This window comes from Mustelus asterias, chromosome 1 (assembly GCF_964213995.1).
Source record: "Mustelus asterias chromosome 1, sMusAst1.hap1.1, whole genome shotgun sequence".
In the NCBI taxonomy this organism is placed as follows: domain Eukaryota; kingdom Metazoa; phylum Chordata; class Chondrichthyes; order Carcharhiniformes; family Triakidae; genus Mustelus; species Mustelus asterias.
In genome coordinates, this window is record NC_135801.1 from 103,044,473 (window position 1) to 103,071,611 (window position 27,139).

A 27,139-nucleotide genomic window follows, 5' to 3' on the forward strand; every position below is an offset into this window, starting at 1 on the left:
ACTCTGTTCCTCTCTCAGCTGCATGACCTGCTGAGTATTTACAGAATTTTAGGTGTTTATCTAAGGATGAGTCACAAACTGGCTGCCTCACTTACTGACTGATGGTGTGATAAATGTATATGTTGTCTTTGTTCAGTGGAACAATTCACTAGAATTGGAGGTGGATGGGGACAGGGAGTTGATAAGGAAAGGACTAAAATCACCTTCGGAAAAATTGCATAATTATCATCACCAAAAAAAGGTACAAAGTTGTCCAAAATAAAATAGTTGACTTTGCTAAATGTCGGCGATGAGACACATTGTTAGGGCAGAGTCATGAGCTCACGCTGCATCTAATCCGTGCTTTACCTAACCTTATGGTGCTCAATACTTACACAAAGTTTAATGTATGAATTTACAATTCCAATAACCAACATTTTTCACTCTAGTAATAGTGTACTGGAAGAAAAAAATTGACTACTTTAACAAAGATGGAAGTAACTATTTGTATGAAGTGACAATTACGCCCTTGTTGGTGCAGGATCTGTTTAGATCACTGGAGTGCACTGCAGCTAAATAAATAAAAACACACTCCAGGCAAGCATTGTCATTTCATAACAACTCAAGACCGAAAAAAAGTTTAAGAAGTAACCAGGAACAGTTTGCACAGGTTCTGCACGATCAGAGTGACTCTACTGAAATGATCTCATCAAAAGCTAGAAAATTGAAGCAAATAACCACTAAAGTTATTGACTTTCTCATTGAATCATAGAAATCATAGAATCTACAGTGCAGAAAGAGGCCATTCAGCCCATCGAGCCTGGACTGACAATGATCCCACCCAGGCACTATCCCCGTAGCCCCAAGTATTTACCCTAGCTAGTCCCCCCACACTAAGGGGCAATTTACCACAGCCAATCCACTTAACCTGCACATCTTTGGACTGTGGGAGGAAACCGGAGCACCTGGAGGGAACCTATGCAGACACGGGAAGAATGTGCAAACTCCACACTGACAGTCACCCGAGGCCAGAATTGAACCCGGGTCCCTGGCGCTATGAGACAGCTAACCACTGTGCCACCATGCTGTCAATAAAACTTGGTTAAAAGGTCATTTGTACCACCAGTGTGCGCCCCAGTGTCCACAGCAACATAGATGTACGAACTACGTCCATTCTGGTTTCCTTTCTCTTTTAGATGGCAAAATTAACTTGGCTTACTACATGAAATACATCTGCTTCTAATTATATAAATACCTAGAAATCTGACCAATAATGACATGAAATATACATACTCCTACCCACACCACATATAAATGATATAATTCATACGACTGCTTTTCCACATTTCATGCTGGTGACACATCACATTCAGACAACCGAGTTTTTTTTCCAACTGAAAAGACGATCTAATCAAGAGAAGGTAAAGTAGGATGTTTGACTCACCCATTCCTGGAAATCTTCGATCTCTCCAACTATCTGCCTCTGAAAAATCTGAAATTTTATCTCAAGGGCTCTCGCCAGAAGAGAATCCCAGCCATCAATAATTCTGTCAATCCCCAATTTGTTTTCTACTGGTTTACATCCATTTTCCCTTTACCCTATATCCTTGCACCCCTGAATGATTACTATTTCATTTTCTAATTAGCATCCTTCTGATCCGTCAAGTTTATTTTAAGCCTTTCTGTGCACTTTTCCTCAAATACTTTGAACGAACCTCCTGGCCCTTGTGAACTACTTCCACAGTTCTGATACTTTCCTTCCACTTTGGTAAGAAGATTTCAAATAGTTCAGACAATTCTACAATCAACCTGGTATCAAAATGGAACATGTCCTGAACTGGTATCATAGATTTAACAGAAATCCCAGCAAGGCGCACCACTAAAATATCACAAAAATGCCAACCTATTATACACATGCAAGATTGTGCTTTAATTTCCCACATTAGCTGTTCTTATAATTTAACCGTTTTGCATTTCAAATTTGTACCCACTGGAAACTGGTTTATCAAGGCTCATCTTACAATCAAATAATCATGCAAGAGGAGGATCCATCATGTTGGGCCTATTCTCACAGCAAAACAAATAAAATGTCCTAATTTACCAACACTGAATTCACCGCATGCTTTAATACATACTTAGAATTCTACAGTCAAAAGCAAAAGATTGAGGGTGCTGAAAGAGAGACAGAAAATGCGAAAGAAAATACTAAGAATTTCAGGCAGCGTCTGTGGGAAGAGAAACACAGAGTTAACATTGCAAGTTGATGACCTTTTGCCAGAAAATTCAGTAGAAAACAAGTTCCTATTTTCCTTCCAAAGAGGATGGGGCAGAAAGTCCAAATGTAAAATAACAAAGCACAGAAGTTCAATTAACACAGCCACACAATGTTTACAGGAAGTGAAAACCTCACCTTAATTGTTCAATTATGTTATTCAACGCAATATGGAAACAATTTACAATGACAACCTGTTACCCAATTCCATATTATATGATTCTGCCTCTGGAACATTCCTCAGAACAGGCAACTGAGTGACATAATGGGTTTGAAACTGGCCCTTCCCCTTTGGAAATTGGGTTTGAAGACAGTCAGACTGATCAAGTGAAACTGCTCTTGGTTGACCAATGTGAAGAGAGGTGGGCAGGCTCAACAATATTTCTGGTGGAGCAAAGCTACAAAATTGCCCCTTACTCCCACATTAATTTGCAATTCCACTATGAAGCTATAGGATGGCTAGTGTTGCAAATGGAAAATACACAAGTACAGTGCCATTCCAAGAGTGAAGCCTTTGGTGATGGAAGAATAGACAATAGTCTGCAATACATTTAACCACATGATAATCCACCTACAGAAGTGCCCAACACTGCAGGGCCCACGGCACAGAGCTTTCCACTTCCCATAAACATCTTTCCTCTCGGAACACAAAAATTCACCAAAAAGAAATCAAACAATAACAAATCTACATCTCTGTGAGGAATATCCACTACCCCGGCTAAAAAAAATACAAATCTCTGTCTAAAAGCTCCATTATACTGTTGCAGCCTGAGCTAGATTTCATGTAACTATTGAGACATAAGTTGCATAGAGGAGTAAAATAAGAAACAAGATGTTTAGATGATGTCCCATCCAATAACACTGCATTAATGGGTGCACATACTAGACACAGCATTGTTTCTCTGATACTTGGAATGGAAAATCTTTGAGATTTTTAAAACAAGACTAAAATAGTTATACCAAACAAAATGCAGCAGCTTCATCCCGCACTAATTATATCTCTGTTCTCGTACAGAGCTACAAAAAATACAGTGCGTCAACAATTCTCAATCAACTGTGAATGAAATGCAGTTTCAATAACACATCAAATAACCAGCATTCAAAGTTTATAGCTGAAAAAACACTGCAGCTTTTTAATTATCAGTTACGGCATCACATTTTAGATCTGTACATCCCTTACACATTACTACAAGCTTTCTCTCAAAATCCCTGCCAGAGCCATTTAGCAACTGAAGTGCTTTAACATGTAACTGTGCAAAGTAAAAGTACCACCAATTTTTTTTCCACATTACTGCCGCTATTTATAGTAGATTGGTCCTTGCTAGATAGCAATTTAAAATTTAGCTATGCTGCAGATATTAAAAGTTTCTATAACAGATGTTGCTTCCCGCACCGATTTCCTCCCCTCGTTGAGGCTTCTGTGCGTAGAGGCCCAATCATTCTACTTCTACTGCTTTGCGATAATTTGTGTGCGACTCATGATGGTGAGTACTTTCAGGCTACAGGCAGTCCCCGGGTTATGAACGCCCGACTTACGAACGCCCGTACTTACGTACCGACCTCTGTAAAGCCTATTATTTTTAAAAATGAGTTACATACAATGGTTTGTACTAACGGAAAATATAAAAATAATCCAGGTTTTGTGTCATTTCCATTTATTATTATTACTGTATTATATTTAAGATGTTTTAGGTAAAATATATACTATATACCAAGACAAACATTTGACTAATTGACACTAGATGTGAACCGTACGTAACTGTTCCGACTTACATACAAATTCGACTTACAGACAGACTTAAAAACGGAACTCGTTCGTAACCCGGGGACTGCCTGTACTTGGGCATCTCACCCAAGTGGAATACTGCCTTCATCCAAATTCTGCCCCTTCACACTTCCAGCAGGGATCAGTGAATATTGAACAGCGAAAGGAGCCTTAACTCAAGGACACAAAGCTCAGCTGTAATCCCCTGCTTCCATTGCTGTGATCAGTTCATTCAGCACTGTCCAGAGATCAGACCCAGGAGCTTCAATAAATCCGACACCGGATGAAGTGCCTCTGAGAATCCACAGGGAACTATTGAGAGAAAATTGTAAGGGCTCTGGCAAAACTCTTCCAGAAATCACAGAACGCAGGAGAGACACCTGGAGACTGCTTATGTTATTCGTTTTCAAGAAAAGTTGCAAAAGCGATCCAAGAAACTACAAACCAGTAAGTTTGACATCCATTGTAGGTTAAGTTATGGAAATCCTATTTAAAGGTTAAATTAGGGAGCAAATAGTTAGTAACAACATGATAAATGATAGTCAATACAAGTTCATGAAGGAGTTATCTTGCCATTCTAATTTAATGGTTTACTTTTAAGGTGTATCAAAGGAGCTTGGTCGGGGGGAAGGTAGTGGATGTGACACACTTGCATTTCAGTAGGTCCTTTGAAATAGTGGCCTCAAGAAGTTAAACATAAAATAGTAATCTGTATAAATATATTTATAGTAGAAACAGCAGTAGTGATGGTACAGGGACTGAGATCATCCTGCAAGAACCTTACTAGTGGGGTTTCACAGTGTTGAGTTTTGGAATCTCTTGTTTAGTATCTAATATTTAGTGTATGGAAAATAAAATAATTGAGGGAGAACTAGTTGACAGTAAACAGACTATCGCAGCCATGCTTGGTGCAGATGATTAACACTAAGCAAATGAGATGTAGGATATGGTCAAAGTAGTGAGGTAATCTTGTCACTTTATAAAATCATTACTGTATCCGCACTTACTATAAGGGCACAATGTACAGTTCTGATCACCCCAGCCAAAAAGACCATTGAGAGGATTCAGGAGAGGGCAACCAGAACAACGGAGGAGATGGAAGGTTTGGATTATGAAAGTGATTGGACTTATTCACTGGAGAAAAGGTTGAGATGTGATCACGGCAGTGTTCAGGATTCTGATTAGATAATGTGAAGCATGATGAGACATTTTACCTTGCCCTAAACAATGAAACCCAGAGGTCAAGGCCTGTGCTTGAAAGGGAGTAAATTGGAAATGAATCACAAGAGAATATTACTTCTGAGAGTTCAGGATAAATCTATAAAACAGACTCCCTAAGAAGATGGTAAAAGTAGATAGTGCTGATCCATACAAATGCAAATTAGATCTTTTTCAGAAACTATTCTGAAAGATGAATCAGATCTGGTAAATGTCACATTCCTGAAAACAACAATTGTAAGGTCGAAAGTCACTGGAGATCAGCTTTGGCTCAGTGGTGGTAAGACCGAGAGAGTATGACTTTGTCAGATGTGCCATCTTTCAGATGGACCTAACAGACTGAGCAGGGATATTTGAAGCAATGCAGGGGGGTTCTCAGTGTCTTGGCCAATGTATATCCCCCCCTCAATGTCATAATTGACTGTCCCTCGATTCATGCATTGTGTAGTTCTGCCATGGGTCCTCATGGGATTAAACAAGCCGATTCTCAACCCACTGATCTTTTAGCACTTGGGAAAGGATATTCCGTGAGATAGCGAGATCCAGAGTGCAGGATCTTCTTCCCTTCTCTACCACCACCTGTCTCATCATTGAGGTATTGTGACTCAATGTGTGACACAGCTCGATGGACAAGTTGTTGCCACTCTGAGTGATTGACAGTGGGAGAAGCTTGCTGTCAATGTTGCCAAGCATCAAGGAGATTGAGTGTCATTGAAGCATTTTCTTTTTCGTCCACTGGAACATTGGCCATTTGAGAGCTCGCAAAACAGGGCTGGGTGGGGAAAGATGATTTTCGGCCATCTGGACACAGTACCCGGCCCAGGAGCTTTGTTAGAATGCATAAGCAACTTGCTTTAAGAATGCCACAAGTTTTTGTTCAATAGTCCCCCCACTGAATCGAAAGAATGCAGCAGAGGCAACGCTGATGGAGTTTCTCGAATGCTCTTATCTGTTGCTGACACATGGTTCAGGTCTCATTGCAGTACATGAGTATGGTGAGAATATTTCTGCAACTGTCTTTAGTGCAAGATTGGAAACAGATGCCTTCCAAACCTAGACAGGGTTCAGATTGTGTGCCAGCCCCCAGACTATTTACAATATACCTGATATCGGCCATTCATGTCAAACATCAATCACCATTTGCTGTCAGTATTAAATATTGTCTGGACATTATTAAATATCATCTGGGTGGAATGCTCTTTTACCTCAGTCGCCTCCATGCAAAAACTAAACAACAGGTACAGAAATATGATCTACTGTTTGAGAATGACAGCAATGTTATTGCCCATTCCACATCAGTTTTTTCAAGTCTCCCTCAAACTCTTCATTTCTGCAGACAAGAAACCAAGCCTAATCTTGAAAGTTGCCAAAACAAAACTCGTATATTCCACCTCCCATATATGTTGAAGGAGAGACTCTGGAATACACCGAGCACTGGCAGCCACCCCTCTGAAAAGACCACCATTGCTGAGGAGATCCAAACTTGAATCAGCTGCACCAATTCAGCCTTTGACAGACTAGTCAGCAAATGTGTGACAATGAAGACCGCAGCAAGTCAACAAAATCCCTCCCTCAACAAATGTCTATAACTAGATTACCTAATGATTTTTGCATGTTTTTTGGAAGATCTTGCTGTGTGTTAATTCGCTTTCAATTGGCCCATTTAAAACAGTGACTATTCTTCGAAAGCACTTAACTACCTACAAAATGCTTTGGGATGACCGGAGACTATGTATTTTAAATGCAAGTCTTTTTTAAAAAATGGTTCCTAAAGCATTCCACCAATGAAGGTTTCCAGACCTTGGCCGGAATTTTACTGCCTCGCCCGTCCCAATGGGCTCGCCGAGTGGCATTCTCCATTGGCCTCGGGCGGGATCTTACGAGCCTCGGGCGGGCGAGGCGGTAAAATTCCGGCACTTGTGTCTATGTGTCAAGCCGAAAAAGAGATAATAATTAGTCAACAACTTCTTATTATTGTATCATCCGCCTACCAGAATGGCAGGAACAAAAATAGGTGAACTGTGATGTTTATGTCTAGCTCATTTTATGAAGCACAAGGGAAAACTGTTTAAAAAGTTTGAAGTTTTTTAAAAGTTTAAAAGTTTATTTATTATTGTCACAAGTAGGCTTACATTAACTCTGCAAATGAAGTTACTGTTACCAGAGGAACATCCTTCACTACATTGACATATCACTAATGTGTATACAATACATAAACAATGGCAGCATTGTTCAACATTGTTTCAAAAGAGAAGTCAAACCCGTCCTTGTAGATGATAAACACCCAAAGGCATTACTAAATGAAGATCGGGGACCGCAAACATCCAGACCAACAATTTACAGCGAATTAACATCCAAAACAGATGAATTGGTGATTCATCTCATTGTTGCTACCAGAACCTGGCTGTACACAAAACGACGAGATATTTTCTCAGAATAACAATGAATCCACTTCAGGAACAACTCATTGAAGTTGCAAGACAGCTAGCAAGAGGCTCTATACACTAAAACCTTATTTATCAATTAATATACATTTTCATCAATCATTAGTCAAAAAAAACCTTCAAAGGTTTAATTGCAGTCAATTAGTAAAATTCTACATACCCTAAATGATATTTAAAATACGTCAATATCTTCAGGCCTCAAAATTAGACACTATAAACTTTTAGTTCTGAAATATCTCAATCAGTTAAATGTTTGAGCACATGTTCACTCATATTAACATTTTATTTCAACTCATTTCTTAGCTCCTCATTATCTTACCTACGCTTTGTATAAATCTAATATTAGTTCCAATTGAATGCTGGTTCAGAAATTGGCAGCAAGTCCTGACGCCACCAGTATCAGGTTGCAGCATGCTAATAAACTGCTTCATACAGGCGTCCAAAGCATTCAAAGCGTTGGAGGAGGAACTGATAAGAATTTCAGCATTTGGTGTCACCCTGCTAGTCCCTTCGTGTTTATGCAATGTCTGCTCCCACAGGAATGTGCAAGATCGCAAGGTCCTACCATTAATTCCACTCTCAAAAGCACTGCCATGGGAGTTTAGCCCTAACCTGCTCATCTAGATTCCTTGTTTTTTGTTTAGAAAAGCAAAGGAGATTTTGGCCATTTTGTAGGGGTAACTAAATATTTTTTCAAACATGAACCCAGAGCGGCAGGCTGAAGGAGTCAAGACCAAGTGCAGTGTTCAAATGAAGTGGGGTCAGAGATGGGGAATAATTCATCTTCCATTTTGATATCTTCAATTCTGACAGCCATCCATTCATCCAGCATCAGCCGCAGGCCCGCTTGGTGGTACTCTTGCCTCTTAAATCACAAAGTTCTGGGTTCAAGGCCCAGTAAGAAGTCTCACAACACCAGGTTAAAGTCCAACAAGTTTAATTGGTAGCACAAGCCACTAGCTTTCGGAGCACTGCTCCTTCATCAGGTAAGTGGGAGTTCTGTTCACAAACGGCATATAAAGACACAAACTCAAATTACTAAAATAATGGTTGGAATGCGAGTCTTTACAGCTAATCAAGTCTTAAAGGTACAGACAATGTGAGTGGAGAGAGCGTTAAACACAGGTTAAAGAGATATGTATCGTCTCCAGACAGGACAGTTAGTGAGATTTTGCAAGCCCAGGCAAGTCGTGGGGATTACAGATAGTGTGACATGAACCCAAGATCCCGGTTGAGGCCGTCCTCATGTGTGCGGAACTTGGCTATCAGTCTCTGTTCAGTGACTCTGCGTTGTTGTGTGTTGTGAAGGCCGCCTTGGAGAACGCTTACTCGAAGATCAGAGGCCACATGCCCGTGACCGCTGAAATGTTCCCCAACAGGAAGAGAACACTCTTGCCTGGTGATTGTCGAGCGGTGTTCATTCATCCGTTGTCGTAGCATCTGCATGGTCTCCCGAATGTACCATGCCTCGGGACATCCTTTCCTGCAGCGTATCAGGTAGATAACGTTGGCCGAGTTGCAAGTGTATGTACCGTGTACCTGGTGGTGGTGTTCTCACGTGAGATGATGGCATCTGTGTCGAGGATCCAGCACATCTTGCAGAGGTTGCTGTGGCAGGGTTGTGTGGTGTCATGGTCACTGTTCTCCTGAAGGCTGGGTAGTTTGCTGCGGACAATGGTCTGTTTGAGGTTGAGCGGTTGTTTGAAGGCAAAAAATGGCGGTGCGAGGATGGCCTTGGGGAGATGTTCGTCTTCATCAATGAAATGTTGAAGGCTCCAGAGAAGGTGTCGTAGCTTCTCTGCTCCGGGGAAGTACTGGACGACGAAGGGTACTCTGTCCGCCGTGTCCCGTGTTTGTCTTCCGAGGAGGCCGGTGCAGTTTTTCACTGTGGCGCGTCGGAACTGTCGATCGATGAGTCGAGCGCCATATCCTGTTCTTATGAGGGCATCTTTCAGCGTCTGAATGGGTCTCTTGCAATCTTCCTCATCTGAGCAGATCCTGTGTATACGGAGGGCTTGTCCGTAGGGGACGGCTTCTTTAATGTGTTTAGGGTGGAAGCTGGAGAAGTGGAGCTTCGTGAGATTATCCGTGGGCTTGCGGTAGGTGATGTCCTTGATGGAGATGCGTGTGTCCAAGAATGCAACCGATTCCGGAGAATAGTCCATGGTGAGTCTGATGGTGGGATGGAAGTTGTTGATGTCATCATATAGTTGTTTCAGTGATTGTTCTCCATGAGTCCAAAGGAAGAAAATGTCATCGATGTATCTAGTGTATAGCATCAGTTGAAGGTCCTGTGCGGTGAAGAGGTCTTGTTCGAACCTGTGCATGAAGATGTTGGCATATTGAGGTGCGAATTTGGTCCCCATGACTGTTCCGTGTGTCTGGAAGAAGAACTGGTTGTTGAAGGTTGTGGTCCAGGAAGAAGCGATGAGTTGTAAAACTGCATCTGGAGATTGGCAGTTGTCGGCGTTGAGACCATGCAACGCCGGTCTCAACGCTACGACAACGGATGAATGAACACCGCTCGACAATCACCAGGCAAGAGTGTTCTCTTCCTGTTGGGGAACACTTCAGCGGTCACGGGCACACGGCCTCTGATCTTCAGGTAAGCGTTCTCCAAGGCGGCCTTCACGACACACGACAACGCAGAGTCGCTGAGCAGAAACTGATAGCCAAGTTCCGCACACATGAGGACGGCCTCAACCGGGATCTTGGGTTCATGTCACACTATCTGTAACCCCCACGACTTGCCTGGGCTTGCAAAATCTCACTAACTGTCCTGCCTGGAGACAATACACATCTCTTTAACCTATGCTTAACCCTCTCTCCACTCACATTGTCTGTACCTTTAAGACTTGGTTACCGGTAAAGACTCGCATTCCAACCATTATTTTGTAAATTGAGTTTGTGTCTTTATATGCCCTGTTTGTGAACAGAACACCCACTTACCTGATGAAGGAGCAGCGCTCCGAAAGCTGGTGGCTTGTGCTACCAAATAAACCTGTTGGACTTTAACATGGTATTGTGAGACGTCTTACTGTGTTTACCCCAGTCCAACGCCGGCATCTCTACTTCAAGGCCCAGTCCAGGGCTTAAACACAAAAACCAAGGCTAACACTGAGGGGGGAGCTTCATTGTCTTGAGTGGCCAGTTTTCGGATGAGACACTAAACGGAGGTCCCATCTACCCGAGTGGGTGGATTTAATTGATCACATTGCATTATTTTGAAAAAGAGCAGAGTGATATTCCTTGGTAATATTTATCCATCCAGCATCAGAAAAAAATAAATTGCATGGTCATTAGCCCATTGCTGTTTGTGGAAAATTGGTGTGTGCAAAGTGCATTTCTTAGATTACAACACTGGCTGCAATGCAAAGTGTGGGAGGAAATCGAAGCGCCCAGAGGAAACCCACACAGACACAGGGAGCATGTGCAAACTCCACACAGTCACCCAAAGGTGGAATTGAACCTGGGACCCTGATGCTGTGAGGCAGCAGTGCTAACCACTGTGTCACCGTGCACCTCTAAATGCAGGTTTTCTCTCTTTGCCATTCTGTCCTCAATTTTGTGTTTCCAGTGGAAATTCCTAAGTCTATATTGAACAGTATAATTTTGAATATGCTGGTTAGCACTGCTGCTTCACAGCTCCAGGGACCTGGGTTCGATTCCCGGCTTGGGTCACTGTCTGTGTGGAGTTTGCACATTCTCCTCGTGTCTGCGTGGGTTTCCTCCGGGTGCTCCGGTTTTCTCCCACAGTCCAAAGATGTGCGGGTTAGGTTGATTGGCCAGGTTAAAAATTTCCCCTTAGATTCCTGAGATGTGTAGGTTGGAGGGATTAGCAGGTAAATATGTGGGGGTAGGGCCTGGGTGGGATTGTGGTCGGTGCAGACTCGATGGGCCGAATGGCCTCCTTCTGCACTGTAGGGTTTCTATGATTATAATATATGATACACTCTGTATAAAACTTCATAAGTTGCAGTTACACCTCCCCGCAAATGGCGGCATTGCTTTTCCAAAAAAAAAGGTGCCAGATGCCTGCAACTATGAAATGAGGCGGGGGGGGGGGGGGGGGGGGGGGCGGTGTGTGCGTGAGGAAATTTAGACATTTATGTAGTGTCTAAAGTACACCTGGAATTTCGATATAGTGCAGTTAACCCCCCTCCCCTCTGACGCCAGTTCCCCTGAAGTCTACACTTGGCCTCGATCCCCTATGCTTCACCAGGATAAAAAGTGCTGCTTGTTTCTCCCTCTCTAACTGACAACTGAGAAATGTTGGTTTACATCATTTTCTTGCAGATATCTATCTTTTAATACTCTTCAGTGAGTCAGGATGTTCAGTATCTTATTAATGTCCCAATCTTGAAAGTTGCTCAGTAACAAATCAATTGAGTGTGCAACTGGAAAATTATGGGTTTGCAAAACAAACACACACTTAACTACATAGAACATACAGCACAGAAACAGGTTACTTGGCCCAACCAGTTCATGCTGCGTTTATGCTCTTCTTGAGGTTTCATAAGTTTATTTTATATTCCCTATTGGGTTACTTGGTGACTACTTTATATTCCTGGCCTCTAGTTTTGCTTTCTCCCACCAATGAGAACACTCTCTGTATCAAAAATCTATCTTCACGTTAAAGATCACTATTAGATTACCCATAGCCTTTTCTTGCGAAAGAAAAGACACCCAGCCTGTGCCACCTTTTCCAATAGGTACAACCGTAGTTATGATTCCATCCTGGTGAATTATTTTTCACTTTTTCCAGTTCCCTTGTATCCCATCAATAACACAGAGTCCAGATCAGCGCAGTGTCCAATTGTGCTATAATTAATATTTAACACAAATTTAACATACCTTGTACATTTTAATTTTCTCTCAACAATTAAACGATAGTGCTTGGTTTGCTTTTCTTATTCACGTATTTGCCTTGGCTTTATAAAGTTGGGCCACAATTCTCCTGAACTGGGAATAAGTGCCCACACCCGTGTGGGGGCCTCCACTATGTGCACACAGCTTTGATTTGAAGTTGCTGAAGCTTCCCATAAGCTAAAAATCATTGAAACCCTCTCCACTGCACTTGAAGCCTTTGATCTGTAACATATTCAATGTGAAGTGCCTCATAAATTATTCACCTGCCAGCTCAATGGATTTCTATCTTCCTCCGGCCACCTGTATTTATTTTTATTTCCCTTCACGGTTAAGCGCATCTCAAGTACCCCATTGATCTAAGTCTAATCCTGATTGACAGTCTGTGGCTTGACTTCCTCTTCATCTTGTAGCTACATCCCCTTGTTGGAGACTCTTCCTCGGGTCCAACACCCCAGTGTGAGGACCTGTACGAAAGTCCACCCAGTGTAGATCTCACTGGGGAGGTGGGTATATGGTGGGAGCTATTTGAATCAAGCTTCAGACCTGCTAATTATATTTTTAATAGTGAATTTAAATCTGTATAGCAGACGGGAACCCGATTGGGGCCCAGTGGGACAGGCCACGAGCACTGTGATGGGTTTGGTGCCTGGTGCAAAACCTGTTTTTGCGCCGACACCCACTGTTCTGGGCCATTGCAATTCGTGCTCGGAGCTAACAGGCCCAAGGAATTCCCCCCACTCCCACAGTTTGCCTTAGTAACATGTTTTGCTGCTTTCCGTAGTTTCTGTATTTATATTCCCCGACCCAGTTGCTCCTCTATTCCATTTAGATTCTTATTTTACAAGTCACAGGTGACCTTCTCACCCTTCTTACCAAGACATTGTTTGTACTGAAATTCATCTTCAAGTTACACATCCATTCTGGAAGTTGATGAATGTTTTCTTGACATTTGTTGCAAACCTCCCATGTACTGATTACCCCACCTCCCTCCAATTTGGTATCATCAGCAAATTTAGAAACTGCTTTTTGATTCCAAAGCTTAAATTATAACACAACTGCCTTTTAAAAAGTAAAAATTATAATTGCTGATCATTATTGCAGAGTGAATGGAAGTATCTGAAAGGTGCAGCAATTAATTGCAGCAATGAAGTTTGCTACTAATTCTGGAATAACTCTCCCCCTTCTAAAGCAAAACTGAAAGCGGTACAAATTGATCAATGAGCTTTAAAGCATGCATGCATAGTAATCATGGTGTTCCTACCCTTGCGGTGAGAGTTTATCCAGCCAACCTTCTTTTGTCTTCTTTGCCACACCATAGAAGCAAGCATAGGGTGATATTGATTCATGTTCAATGTCTGCTGAACCATAGGTAGATTCTCCTGTGCCGTCATCCTCCCAGTTCACTATAATTTGCTTATGTGCTGCTTGAATGTCTTTAGACACTGCCTGATCAGCTGACCTCAGCTTGCAAATGCAGTCACCGACTGTAGCATATTCCATTTCAGGCTCATCGTCTGATGTACAACGTTCCGAGTGTACGAATGCTTGTTCAACATTGCTGTCACACAATTTTGCACCATGGTAGGTCCTGTAAATTATGAAACATTGTGTTATTTTTTTTAAAGAATCACTTTACTCACATCTGTAACCTTGGGTAAGGTTGTCTACCGGTTTCCCATTGAGAAGTATATCCATTTGCAGCATCAACATTGGCTCAATTGGTAGAACCCTTGCTGCTGAATCAAAAGATTATGGGCTCATTGACACAGTGGGCAAGGTAGCACAGTGTATTATACTGCTGCCTCACAGCAACAGGAACCCAGGTTCAATTCCAGCCTTGGGTGACTTTGTGTGTGGAGTCTACATACTCTCCCCTTGTCTGTGTGGGTTTCCTCCAGGTGCTCCGGTTTCCTCCCACATCCAAAAATGTGCCGGTTAGGTGGATTAGCCATGCTAAATTGCCCCTTAGTGTTCCAAAATGTCGAGGTTAGGGATATTAGTGGGGTAAATGTGTGAAGTTAGGGGATAGGGTGGGAGGGTGGTCCTCGGTAAGATGCTCTGTCAGAGAGTCAGTGCTGACTTGATGGACCGAATGGTCTCCTTCTGCACTGTAGGGATTCTATTGCTAGACTTGAGAACAATCTAGGCTAACACTCCAGTGCAGTACTGAAGGAATGCTGCACTGTCAGAGGTGCTGTGTTGTTAAATCGAGGCCCCATCTGCCCTCTCAGGTAAAAGATCCCATTGCTCCATTTCGAACAAGAACAGGGGAATTCTCCCCAGTGTTTTGGTTCATATTCAGTCTTCAATCAACATCACAAAGACATATTAACTGTCATTATCACAAGGCAGTTTGTTGCAATTTGCTTTGTGTAATTTAGTTGCCACATTTCATACATTTGAACAGTGACTGCACTTTAAAAATATTTGATTGGCTGTAAAGCGCTCATGACTTCCAGCGGTGGTCAAAGGTGCTATATAAATGCAAGTCTCTCTTAATACCTGCTGGAATTCAGGCAAACAATCTATGGTATTCAATTATTCCTCTTTTCAGACATTGACTGAGCTCTTGTGTACTTGCAGTAATTTGCTTCTTGTTTAGTCAATATTTTTATACAACATTACTGAGGGCCAAAGAATTTATTTTACTTTCCCCGTTCCCTCTCTATTCTACATTTTTCTCACTTCAGTAGCAGAGACCGATTAATATTGGGCTCAACCATTTAAAAAAGCACCTCTGAAATAACTACCCAAACATTTCACTGAGCCAATAGATACATTGTTTTAGTACAGTATCCACTTGTGTGAAGAAAATCGTTTTCTAAATTCTAGAGGCTATATATTAAAATGGAAAATGGACCGCTGACAAGTTCACTTGCTACATGTGTTATCCTAATCCAACCGGATTTCAAAAATTGTTTCCAGGCAGCACTAAAATAATTTGCATAGAAATTGCAAGACAGGAACAGGTCATTCTCAATAACGAGTCTGCGTTGGTCTTTCTTCTGTTTGCAAGCAGCAGCTCTGGACCCATAAGTCTGCCAAGTTCCTTTATCTCCCTTTTCTTCAACTATCTGCCAAAGTTGACTTGGGACTGAACTATAACAGGGACAGAAGGCTTCACGCCCTTAGCCTAAATGGATCTGGAACCCAGAATTAGGATTCCACCCCCAAACCCAACATTCACCATTTTTGGGGAGGGGCAGGAAGGACAGGGGCAGGAGGTATTTCACACATAAACAGTTCATGGAGGCAGCAGCATACTTAAAAGTGCAGCTGCCTTCAATCCAAAGCAATTTTTGTTCAAAGAGAATTTTCCATAACACAACTGGTGGGCTTTAGACAGTCGAGGAAAAGGTCTAAGCCCACCAGAGTTCTTTGAAAAGGTAAGGTACTCTTTTTCCTTTTTGAGAAGTTGAGAGATCAAGGTATTTCTGCCTGTGTAACTAACTATGTTAAGCTTTAAAGCTAACTTGACCATATTTTAGACTCAGCAGGCACTCTGGGATTAGCTTGGAAAGTTGACAGCATTCTTTGAAAATACATTGTTAGCTGAAACGGCTTTTTTTAAGCAAAGTAAAGTGTTCAACATGGTGTTCAACAGTGATCAAACAGTGTGGCAGCAAGAGTAAGTACAATTACTGCAAGGTTACCAACCTTAGATTGGGCTACATGGCATGAGATGACACTGGGCATTTTGGGCAGATCACAATGAGTACACAACATTGGAGAGTGGCATGGTGACTGTACAGGAAAGCTCTGAAGACACAGTGCAGAGATAGTGCTCAGATAAGGAGCGAGGAAGCAGAATGGATCCTTTGTGCTGTGATTGTGTGCTGAATTTTTATGACTCATGCTCCTGACTTGGGAGCAGAAATTCAAGCTAAGTTCTCTACTTCACTCGCCAAGTCCAGTTGGAGCTTGCAATGCCTCATAAACTTCTACCTAAAAGAACATTTTTTTCTGTTCTACATTTTTTCCATTGTTAGTCTAATATGCCTTGATTTTAAACCCCTCACTCACTGATGTACAGTGAATAAAAGCAGTTTCAGAAGACAGCCCTATAATACATAGTGGCTGACTTTTGGCCTTGTAGACAGACCTTAAATCCAACTCTCTTCCCTTCTAACCTGTTTCATACCAATTTGCTAACATTCTGCAAATGCAGATCCCTATCGTTTTACATGGACTGCGTATTGTGGCACTTGCCAAAAGCTTCCTGGAAGTCTAGGTACACTACATCATTGGTATTTGCCCCATCAACCACATCTGTCACTGCCACAAAGAACTATGAGGTTTGCCAAATGCAATTTCTCTTACAGAAATTTGTGTTGGATGCTTTGAGTTTTTGTCAATAGTAATTTCACCTTTATTTGATTTATTACTGTCATATGTATTAGTACAGTAAGAAGTCTCACAACACCAGGTTAAAGTCCAACAGGTTTATTTGGTAGCACAAGCCACAAGCTTTCAGAGCGCTGTTCCTTCATCAGGCGAGTGGGAGTTCTGTTCACAAACAGGGCATATAAAGACACAAACTCAATTTACAAAATAATGGTTGGAATGCGAGTCTTTACAGGTAATCAAGTCTTAAAGGCACAGACAATGTGAGTGGAGAGAGTGTTAAGCACGGGTTAAAGAGATGCGTATTGTCTCCAGACAGGACAGTTAGTGAGATTTTGCAAGCCCAAGCAAGTCGTGGGGGTTACAGATAGTGTAACATGAACCCAAGACCCCGGTTGAGGCCGTCCTCATGTGTGCGGAACTTGGCTATCAGTTTCTGCTCAGCGATTCTGCGTTGTCGTGTGTCGGGAAGGCCGCCTTGGAGAACGCTTACCCGAAGATCAGAGGCTGAATGCCCGTGACTGTTGAAGTGTTCCCCAACAGGAAGAGAACGCTCCTGCCTGGTGATTGTTGAGTGGTGTTCAATCACTGAAACAACTATATGATGACATCAACAAGTTCCATCCCACTATCAGATTTTCACTATGGACTACTCTCCGGAATCAGTTGCATTCTTGGACACACGCATCTCCATCAAGGACGTTCACCTCAGCACTTCACTGTACCGCAAGCCCACGGATAACCTCACAATGCTCCACTTCTCCAGCTTCCACCCTAAACATGTTAAAGAAACCATCCCCTACGGACAAGCCCTCCGTATACACAGGATCTGCTCAGATGAGGAGGATCGCAACAGACACCTCCAGACGCTGAAAGATGCCCTCATAAGAACAGGATATGGCGCTCGACTCATCGATCAACAGTTCCGACGCACCACAGCAAAAAACCGCACCAGCCTCCTCGGAAGACAAACACGGGACACGGCGGACAGAGTATCCTTTGTCGTGCAGTACTTCCCCGGAGCGGAGAAGCTATGACATCTCCTCTGGAGCCTTCAACATGTCATCGATGAAGACGAACATCCTCGCCAAGGCCATCCCCACACCCCCACTTCTTGCCTTCAAACAACCGCACAACCTCAAACAGACCATTGTCCGCAGCAAACTACCCAGCCTTCAGGAGAACAGTGACCACGACACCACACAACTCTGCCACAGCAACCTCTGCAAGACGTGCCGGATCATTGACACGGATGCCATCATCTCACGTGAGAACACCATCCACCAGGTACACAGTACATACTCTTGCAACTCGGCCAATGTTGCCTATCTTATACGCTGCAGGAAAGGATGTCCCAAGGCATGGTACATTGGGGAGACCATGTAGACGTTACAACAATGGATGAATGAACACCGCTCGACAATCACCAGGCAAGAGCGTTCTCTTCCTGTTGGGGAACACTTCAGCAGTCATGGGCATTCAGCCTCTGATCTTCGGGTAAGCGTTCTCCAAGGCGGCCTTCACAACACAACGCAGAGTCGCTGAGCAGAGACTGATAGCCAAGTTCTGCACACATGAGGACGGCCTCAACTGGGATCTTGAGTTCATGTCACACTATCTGTAACCCCCACGACTTGCCTGGGCTTGCAAAATCTTACTAACTGTCCTGTCTGGAGACAATACACATCTCTTTAACCTGTGCTTAACGCTCTCTCCACTCACATTGTCTGTGCCTTTAAGACTTGATTACCTGTAAAGACTCGCATTCCAACCATTATTTTGTAAATTGAGTTTGTGTCTTTATATGCCCTGTTTGTGAACACAACTCCCACTCACTTGATGAAGGAACAGTGCTCTGAAAGCTTGTGGCTTGTGCTACTAAATAAACATGTTGGGCTTTAACCTAGTGTTGTGAGACTTCTTACTGTGCTTACCCCAGTCCAACGCCAGCATCTCCACATCATATGTATTAGTATACAGAGAAAAAAGTATTGTTTCTTGCATGCTATACAAACAACATACTGTTCACAGAGAAGGAAAGGAGAGTGCACAGAACATAGTGTTGCAGCCATAGCTAGGATGTAGAGAAAGATCAACTTAGTGCAAGGTAGATCCATTCAAAAGTCTGATGGCAGCAGGGAAGTTCTTGAGTCGGTTGATACATGTCCTCAGACTTTTGTATCTTTTTCCCCAACGGAAGAAGGTGGAAGAGAGAATGTCCAGGGTGCGGGGTGCATTTAATTAAAGACTCCAAAGTTTTTCTCCTACCACGGATGCCTGTAATTATCTGGTTGGCCTGTGTCCCTGTTGGAAAATGAATATTACATTGGCCATTGTCCAGCCAGCACTTATCCATTCTCAGTAAAACTCGATCCCCAATTCCCTCAGAATCTTTGGATGCGTTCCAGCAGCTCACAACACTTCTGTCCTCTTTCAGCTTGACTAACCTCTTCAATAATTGTATTTCATTTATTTATACACGAAACTGGATTTATTTCATTCCCGGTCCCTCTTTTGTAAACTCTCATATAAAGGCTAGAATTTTAGCCCCGTTGCAGCGGCTAACCCCACAGCGATCTGATGAACCATTCAAACATCCATTGACTTTGGCAGGACCAGAAGATCCCACCAGTTAGAGAGGCCAGAAAAGTTCAGGCAAAGTATGTGCTTAACGTACACCCTTGATAATTTTTGTTAATTCACTATTAACTCACTATGCTCTCCTTTCAGGAGTCCCATCGCATTTTGGCAATGTAAAAAATGTTTCATTTTTAAAAACCTTTTTGTGAACCTTTCTCATACTCCAGCCTTGTTATCCATTTTCCTATTTTTATGGTGGAATTCTCCCACTTAGGTCTCAGTCTCGTGGCAGAGAAGGCAACATGGAGTGCTTCCCACTGCGGAGGCCAGTGGGAAATCACATCATGGCTGGGATTTTCCAGCCATTCATGCCCCACCGCTGCTGCAAGCGAGGACGGAGAATTTGGCACTCAGCCATTTCTCCATTCACTGCAGCGGGATTTGAAAATCTCACCAGAATGGCTGGAAAATTACGCCTGTTATCTTCCAGCCCTGACCTCATTAATTATGCAGCTGGGTGTTTTGGGCCATATTCTGTGGCAGGGTAAGCCCGTTATTGCGTAGTCCGCAATCATATACAGCACCATGCTGCAAAGGGGCCCAACATCACCGGCCCAATACTGAAGGAAGAAGATGGACCTCTTGGGAATGAAGATGGATCTCCATGAATATTCTGCTGATGAAAACTGGACCTCCTCGATGACAATGAATCTGGAAGATCCACCTGTAGATGCTCCCCGCACCCACTGCTGTGGGGTTCCTGGGTGTTGCTGGCGGTCTTTATTCTGAACTCCGGAGGTAGCCCCAGGCATTGTTCAGATGAGTCCCAACATCTGCACACCATGTTGTTCCGGACGTGTCCCACACCAGTGTGTTTTCCCACTGATGTCACAGAGAACCAGGTGTGGGTGGAATGTTCTGCTCGGATATTTACCTGCATCCCCTTAGCGGGATGCAAATCTGTTTCATTCCGACCTCCAATGGGTTTCTTAATCCGCCATGACAGGACCAGTGGATGAAAGCACGGGAAATTCATGCTGGCGTGAAACTTGCCAAATTCTTCCCCTCACCCACTGCCGGGGCCATGAAAGAATTCTACCCTTAATTTTTCATTATTTTCATCATATTCTTCCTTGGCATTTTAATCATACCTATGGGTATTATATAACATTTTAAATTTTAGTTCGTTCTAACCTTTGCTATTTATCTATTAATGCAAAACAGAGGGACAAAGAAAAACCTCTGCAAATCTTTGAGTCACAGTTGAAACCCTACGCCCAGATTTAGATACACCTACTTTAAGAAGAATGTCAGAGTCACAAAGAGAATACAGTGAGATTTACTGAAATATCAAGGACAATGAGAGAATAGAGAAACATTTCACTACAGCAAACAAGTCAAGAGGAATGTCTGATGCAGGTGCTTTACATTGAGGCGCTTTGATGAAGTAAATCAGAAAATTATTTGCACTGGTCAGTAAGTCAGTAAGGGGGTCGGTTAGCTCAGTGGCTAGTGTGGGGTTCAGAATAATGCCAATAGCATGGGTTCACTTCGTATTCATAGAGTCATAGAGGTTTACAGCATGGAAACACGCCCTTTGGCCCAACTTATCCATGCCGCCCTTATTTTCTAAACCCCCAAGCTCGTCCCAATTGCCCACATTTGGCCCATACCCCTCTATACCCACCTTACCCATGTAACTGTCTAAACGCTTTTTAAAAGACAAAATTGTACCCGCCTCTACCACTACCTCTGGCAGCTTGTTCCAGCCACTCACCACCCTCTGTGAAAAAATTGCCCCTCTGGACTCTTTTGTATCTCTACCCTCTCACCTTAAACCTATGCCCTCGAAGGGCTGAGGTAGATTTGGGTCCTGTCCCCTCATCCTGCTCTGACAATGGAAAGCATTGGATATCACCACTGACTAAATCTGCCAAGGAACAGGTCAGGATGAAGTGACAGCAGGCAATAAGCCAAGGACCTACCTTCAGACGGAGCACATATAAATGAATTAATGAATAAGTCAGAAAATAGAGAAAATAGGTTTGAGATCATTACTCGAAGAAGGTAGAGGGATTTATTTATGTTCAAAAAACACATACTTGACAGACAAACACAACGCACATATGTGCAGCTTGTAGGATCACAGCTTTTAAAAAAATAAGCAGCTAGGAAATGAAAAGAGAAACATTTAGAAGAGTAAAGGGACAGAATTATATGAATATCTTTCCCCATGCCTAAATGACAAGTTTAAAGTTTTTAACTTTATTTATTAGTGTCACAGGTAAGCTCACATTAACACTGCAATGAAGTTACTGTGAAAAGTACATTTATAATGAAGCTGAAACAGTGCCGTTATAATGGGCCAAATGCTGGGTGATACAAATGTTTGTGAAAGTACAAAACTATTTTAAAAAAACAATTACTTGACCAATCCAAAGCCTCCTTCAGTCAGCGCAGGGTGCTGGTGTTCAAAGTGGTTTGAGAATGCGAGCAGTGGAAGCAGGAAAGACAATTATGCTCAATGCAATGGGAAGCAATGACAGGCAAAAAGTCAGACCTGATCAGTGCCAGTATACCTGGAAACATAGCCAGGCAGGCACAAAGGGAACTAAATACCCTTCATTTCTATAGCCACATGCATGTGTAAACGAAGTATTTGAGCATCTTACAATAAAAGAAGAAGCAATGAATGAGGCAAAAAGAGAGAAATAGTTCATCTTAAAATAACAAACAATAAGCTTATACAGGCTTTTAATAGCAGACAAGGACTTGATATCGAATTCTTGACAGCAAGAGTGCAAATGACCAGCCAACATTGGTGGGATGAAGGGAAGTGTTTGAAAACCAGATAATCTCTGCAAAAACATACATCAGGAGATCAATGATGAGGTGGGGTGAGGTCTTGCAGTGGTACAAAAGCAAGCTAAAGAATTTTAAATCTGATGTTCTGAGAAAAGTAGAAAGAGTGAAACTTGTAGAGGTATGGGTGATGGAAGAGATGTGATTTACTGCAGGCACCTGCATTTGGAAAGAGTTGAAAGGCTAATTAAGCGAGGCTGGATAACATGGTGTTGTAAAAAGCAAGATTTAAGGTGAAGAAGTTATTGAGCGAGAATGGGGTAAAAGTGGAGGTGGGCAATGTTACAAAGGTTGAAAGGCATAAGGTTTGGACACGAGGCAGGAATTATATTATGAGGTAGAGAGGGATTACCTAAATCAACGTGATGGAAGTTGTATTACAGGTGGAAGTATTAGCGATTTCACAGGAGTATAGAGAGTTTGTACATTCAGTAGAAGCATTTCGAAAAGACATGCAAAATGGTGAGCAATGCAAAAGAAAACCCAAATACACTTGAAGCACTGAAAGGAGAAGGCAGCAAAGCAAAAGGGCTCTGAAAACACAAACATAATTTAGAGTGGTACCAGAGAGAACAGAAATAAAATTATATGTTGAAGGTTGAGAAGAGGAAGATGGAGTACGAGGTGACTGAGGTGGGGTTTAATTGGGAGGAATGGCCTATTTCTGTGCTGTCTATTCTGTGAATACATATTTGAAAGGAGTGGAGTTGAATCGATATATGACCTTACTGCCACATCGCACAGGAAACTTACAACAAATCAAAAACAGCACTTTAACAAAAAGGTGCTCAGCAACCCAAATTCAATTGCCAATCTAACTCTACCACAACGGAAGTTTTATTTTACAAAGGCCATCATGCTGTAGGTTACTCTGTTTTAATCAAATAAAAAAGCCGTCTGAACACCATTTCAAAAGATGCACTGCCAAGATGAAACAGCCAGTGACTTTAATGTAGCAGTTGATTTCTAGAACCAGACAGTGAAAGACTTGAGACCGTTAAGTCTCAACCACATTGTTTATGCTGGAAATATTTTTCAGCATAAAGACAGGATCTGTCTGTCCCATTGAAGCAAAAAGCAACTCTGTCCTGCATTATAAACAAAGGTCACTTAATAATACGACTGATAACAAGGTATTTTTAAAATGTTAAAATTTGTTGAACGGCAGTGCATTCCATGTCATTTTCCCACAGACTGATGAAGCAGCAGGAGGGGTCAAGCTAAAGCTGTGCAATGTTGATACGGAGATCGAGTTACTCCGCTGCTCTTCTTTTTAATCCAAAATTCCTTGAGCATTCTGCAACCCATACACAAAATTCCATTGCTTGGCTTGTATCACCCAGGAATCGACACCGTTACCTCTCATCTGGGCACAAGCAACAGTCCCGATAGACCAACTAATACTACGGTGCAAGTGTCACTGAGGCTGATGTCAAGAAGCATTGTTTTCCCAACTCTACCACAGAAACAGTAAACAGCCATCACTGGGCCTGTACGTGATATTTTGCCTGTCACTTTCATACCAACTTTCAGCTCACCAATACTGTTTTGCATTATTTATACTTAAAATATACTCCAGGACATTGGGTAAATGTTGAAAAGTAATCCTGGATGAAAAATAAACAACTAAGTTCCTATCCATATGTATTGCAGCCACATCTATTCATTTTTACTTTGATATTGCAGTCACTTATTTTAATATACCTGGGGGTGAAATAAGGCAGAAAGATAGTTTTGAACACACTGGGACAAAGGATTGGACAGGAATGTGTTTGAAACGAACTGGTATAAACAGCTTCCACTCCCATGTACATTTTTCTCATATAACAGAGGGATCATAGAGGCAAGGAGCAGCTATTTAATCTTGCCTACTCGTAAGAACATGTCTGGTCAGAGTCAGGAAGTTCCTGGCAATTCCTAATCAACAGCCTCTGTGGTTAACAGCTTCCTGGTTTACAGTATAATGAACAATTCATTGCCACAATACTTAGGTTATGCCTTCTACTCTTCTACTGGAGTATTTTATCCGTGTGACTCCAAAGTACACATCTGGAAGTTCACCCAACCTTTCCTTAAGTAAATAACACATTAATCAGATAATCGCAAATATTGCAAATCTAAAGCAAAGAGAAAGAAATGCTGTTTAAATTGCACAGTTCAACCGTGCAGAGCTTTTGGTGGCACTTACAGTACCACTTGTCAAAAGACATGGTAATATTAAAATACAATCTGGTTTTCTCTCTTCATAGATCTGACTAACCTGCCATGTATTTCCAGAATTGTCCATTTTTTAATACATCTTTCAGATGCAAACGGCAATTGTTTTTAATATTGTGAAGTTGCTCTGTGGAAGCGTATCCAATATATGATATAACAGTCTAGGAATTTGCTGTATTATGTAGATATTGAGACTTAACAACTGTACATATGCAAGAATTACATCCACTTGTGAAAAGCCATGAAGCAAACTTTGAACATTTGTCCCAACTCAGGAGGTCAAAAATGTTTAAATTTAACTGCAAACCTGCATGGATGATAGTTGATAATATAAAATGGTATTTCATATAGCAGGTTAGTCTTTTTTTATTCATTTGTGGAACATGGACGTTGCTGGCTGGCCGGCATTTATTGCCCATCCCTAGTCGCCCTTGTTCAGAGGGCCGTGGTTGGATTCGAACCCAGGTCCCCAGAACATTAGCTGAGTTTCTGGTTTAATAGTATTCTGGCAATAATATCACGAGGCCATCGCCTCCCCTGAAAATTATTAAAGGCTTGTTATAATAGAAAGAAAAGATATTTCTACCTTAATTGACTGTTTATCTCTTGTTCATTATTCTCTCCTACTGATGTTTCCTTAACATGAAGATGATGGTTGCTTAAAATCTCCTAATAAAGATAAAAGATCCACAAACAATTGCATAAATTACACTTTTGATGATGGAAAAAATGTCTGAGCATGAATGTTATAAGGGAAAATATAACAAACTATTAATATCTGCAGCACTGAAACAGCTATTTGGCCAATCAAGTTTAGGCCAGTATATTTCTCCACCTGATGAACCTAATCCCTACACTTTGCATGTTGCTTCCCATAACTTTTAATGTTTCTTTATTTCACAAGCAACAGTTTTGTTCCCATTTTAATTAATTTATGGAACCTAAGACACTGCTTTATGGCTGAGGGATGAGCATTCTATAAAGTGTTTTTATTCTCAATATCATTCAACAATAAAAATGATGCTCTGAAGTTTTCTATTCTACCTCCGTTTTGTTGCAGTAACTCATTATATTTTCATGGGAAGAACATGTGCCTGGTAGAAATTCAGACCATTTGGCCCATGAAGCTTGCACCGACAATCCCACCCCATAACCTCATATATTTACCCTGCTAATCCCCCAGACCCTAAGCGGCAATTTAGCATGGCCAATCAACCTAACCTGCACATCTTCAATGTGTGGGAGGAAACCGGAGCATCCGGAGGAAACCCACGCAGACACGGGGAGAATGTACAAACTCCACGCAATCACCCGAGGCCAGAATTGAAACCAGGTCCCTGGTGCTGTGAGGCAGGCACTGTGCCACCGGGCTACTCTCAATCTAGTGTATATATTATATATAATTCCAAACTGTACAATTATTTAAATGTCAAGTCATAATGATTAAATAAGTTCAATTGTAACAATTGTTCTGGACATTCACTTGTAAAATAAACGGTGTAATAATTTTTGTCTGGCCTTGTCATAAGAAGGTTCTTGTTCTGCTTTCAAAAATATTGCAGAGGCATACATGAGGGCACAAGCAAAAGATAAAAATATTCATTTCAAATCATGTGGAAATACTCTTGTCGCAATGCCTGTCACGTTTTACAGTTAGATATATGATGCTATGAGTACACTCAGACTTATACGCCAGAACTTTACCGTCCCACCTGCCACAGGATCGGAGTGGGTGAAGGGTAGAGCATGGGAAGGTCCGTCTGCCTCAGGCGGGATTTTACGGTTTCGGGACAAGCGAGGCCATAGGATCCCATCCATAGAGGTATAGTCATTGAATTTAACAGTACAGAAAGAGGCCCTTTGGCCCATTGTGTCTGTGTCGACCATCAAATACCTGTCTATTCTAATCGACTTTTCTGCACTTCGTCTGTTACCATGTAAGCTATGGTGTTTTAAGTGCTCATCTAAATGCTTCTTAAATGTTGCGAGGGTTCCCGCCTCTACCACCCTTTCAGGCAGCGAGTTTCAGAGTCCCACCATCGTCTGGTTGAAAAGATTTTTCCTCAAATCCCCTGCTCTTTACCTTAAATTAAGAAGTTAAAAAGTTTACTTATTTGTCACAACTAAGGCTTACATTAACACTGCAATGAAGTTACTGTGAAATTTCCCTAGTCGCCACACTCGGCACCTGTTCGGATCAATGCACCTAACCTCCTGGTTATTGACCCCTCTACTAAGGGGAAAAGTTTCTTCTTATCTATCCAATCTATGTCCCTCATAATTCTGTACACCTCAGTCAGGTCCCCCCTCAAACAAAGTGCTACAATACTTACTGGAGTGACTAGCATCACTGTGTCTAAATGAATATTTGAGGCAGGTCCCTAAACTCTAATCATCAGTGATCAATTCCACCACACATATTAAATAATATTATCACAGAATAACTTATAAACAAGTGCCCATCAAGCCATGCTGGCAATACCAATTATTAATTTGTCTAACTCTAATTAACAAGGTAATTATAAGGATGATTCACAGTTTTCTGCACAAACACCACCTAATTCACCCAATGGTACATTCAACAAGTCT

At 42.0% G+C, this 27,139-nt stretch overlaps 1 protein-coding gene across 3 annotated transcripts in view; it reads right to left on the bottom strand.

Annotated features, from left to right (window-relative positions):
• Positions 1-27,139, bottom strand: part of arap2 (ArfGAP with RhoGAP domain, ankyrin repeat and PH domain 2) — a 361,519-nt gene that overhangs the window by 237,774 nt on the left and 96,606 nt on the right. For all 3 annotated transcript variants that reach the window (XR_013498288.1, XM_078215698.1, XM_078215708.1), the window contains 2 exons: positions 25,137-25,219; positions 13,809-14,135 (listed from right to left, as the gene is read on the bottom strand). Coding sequence is in view for 2 of the 3 variants with exons in the window: in XM_078215698.1 (XP_078071824.1) it covers positions 13,809-14,135; positions 25,137-25,219 (410 nt within the window). In the remaining variant the exon portion in view is untranslated. The remainder of the gene's footprint in view (positions 1-13,808; positions 14,136-25,136; positions 25,220-27,139) is intronic.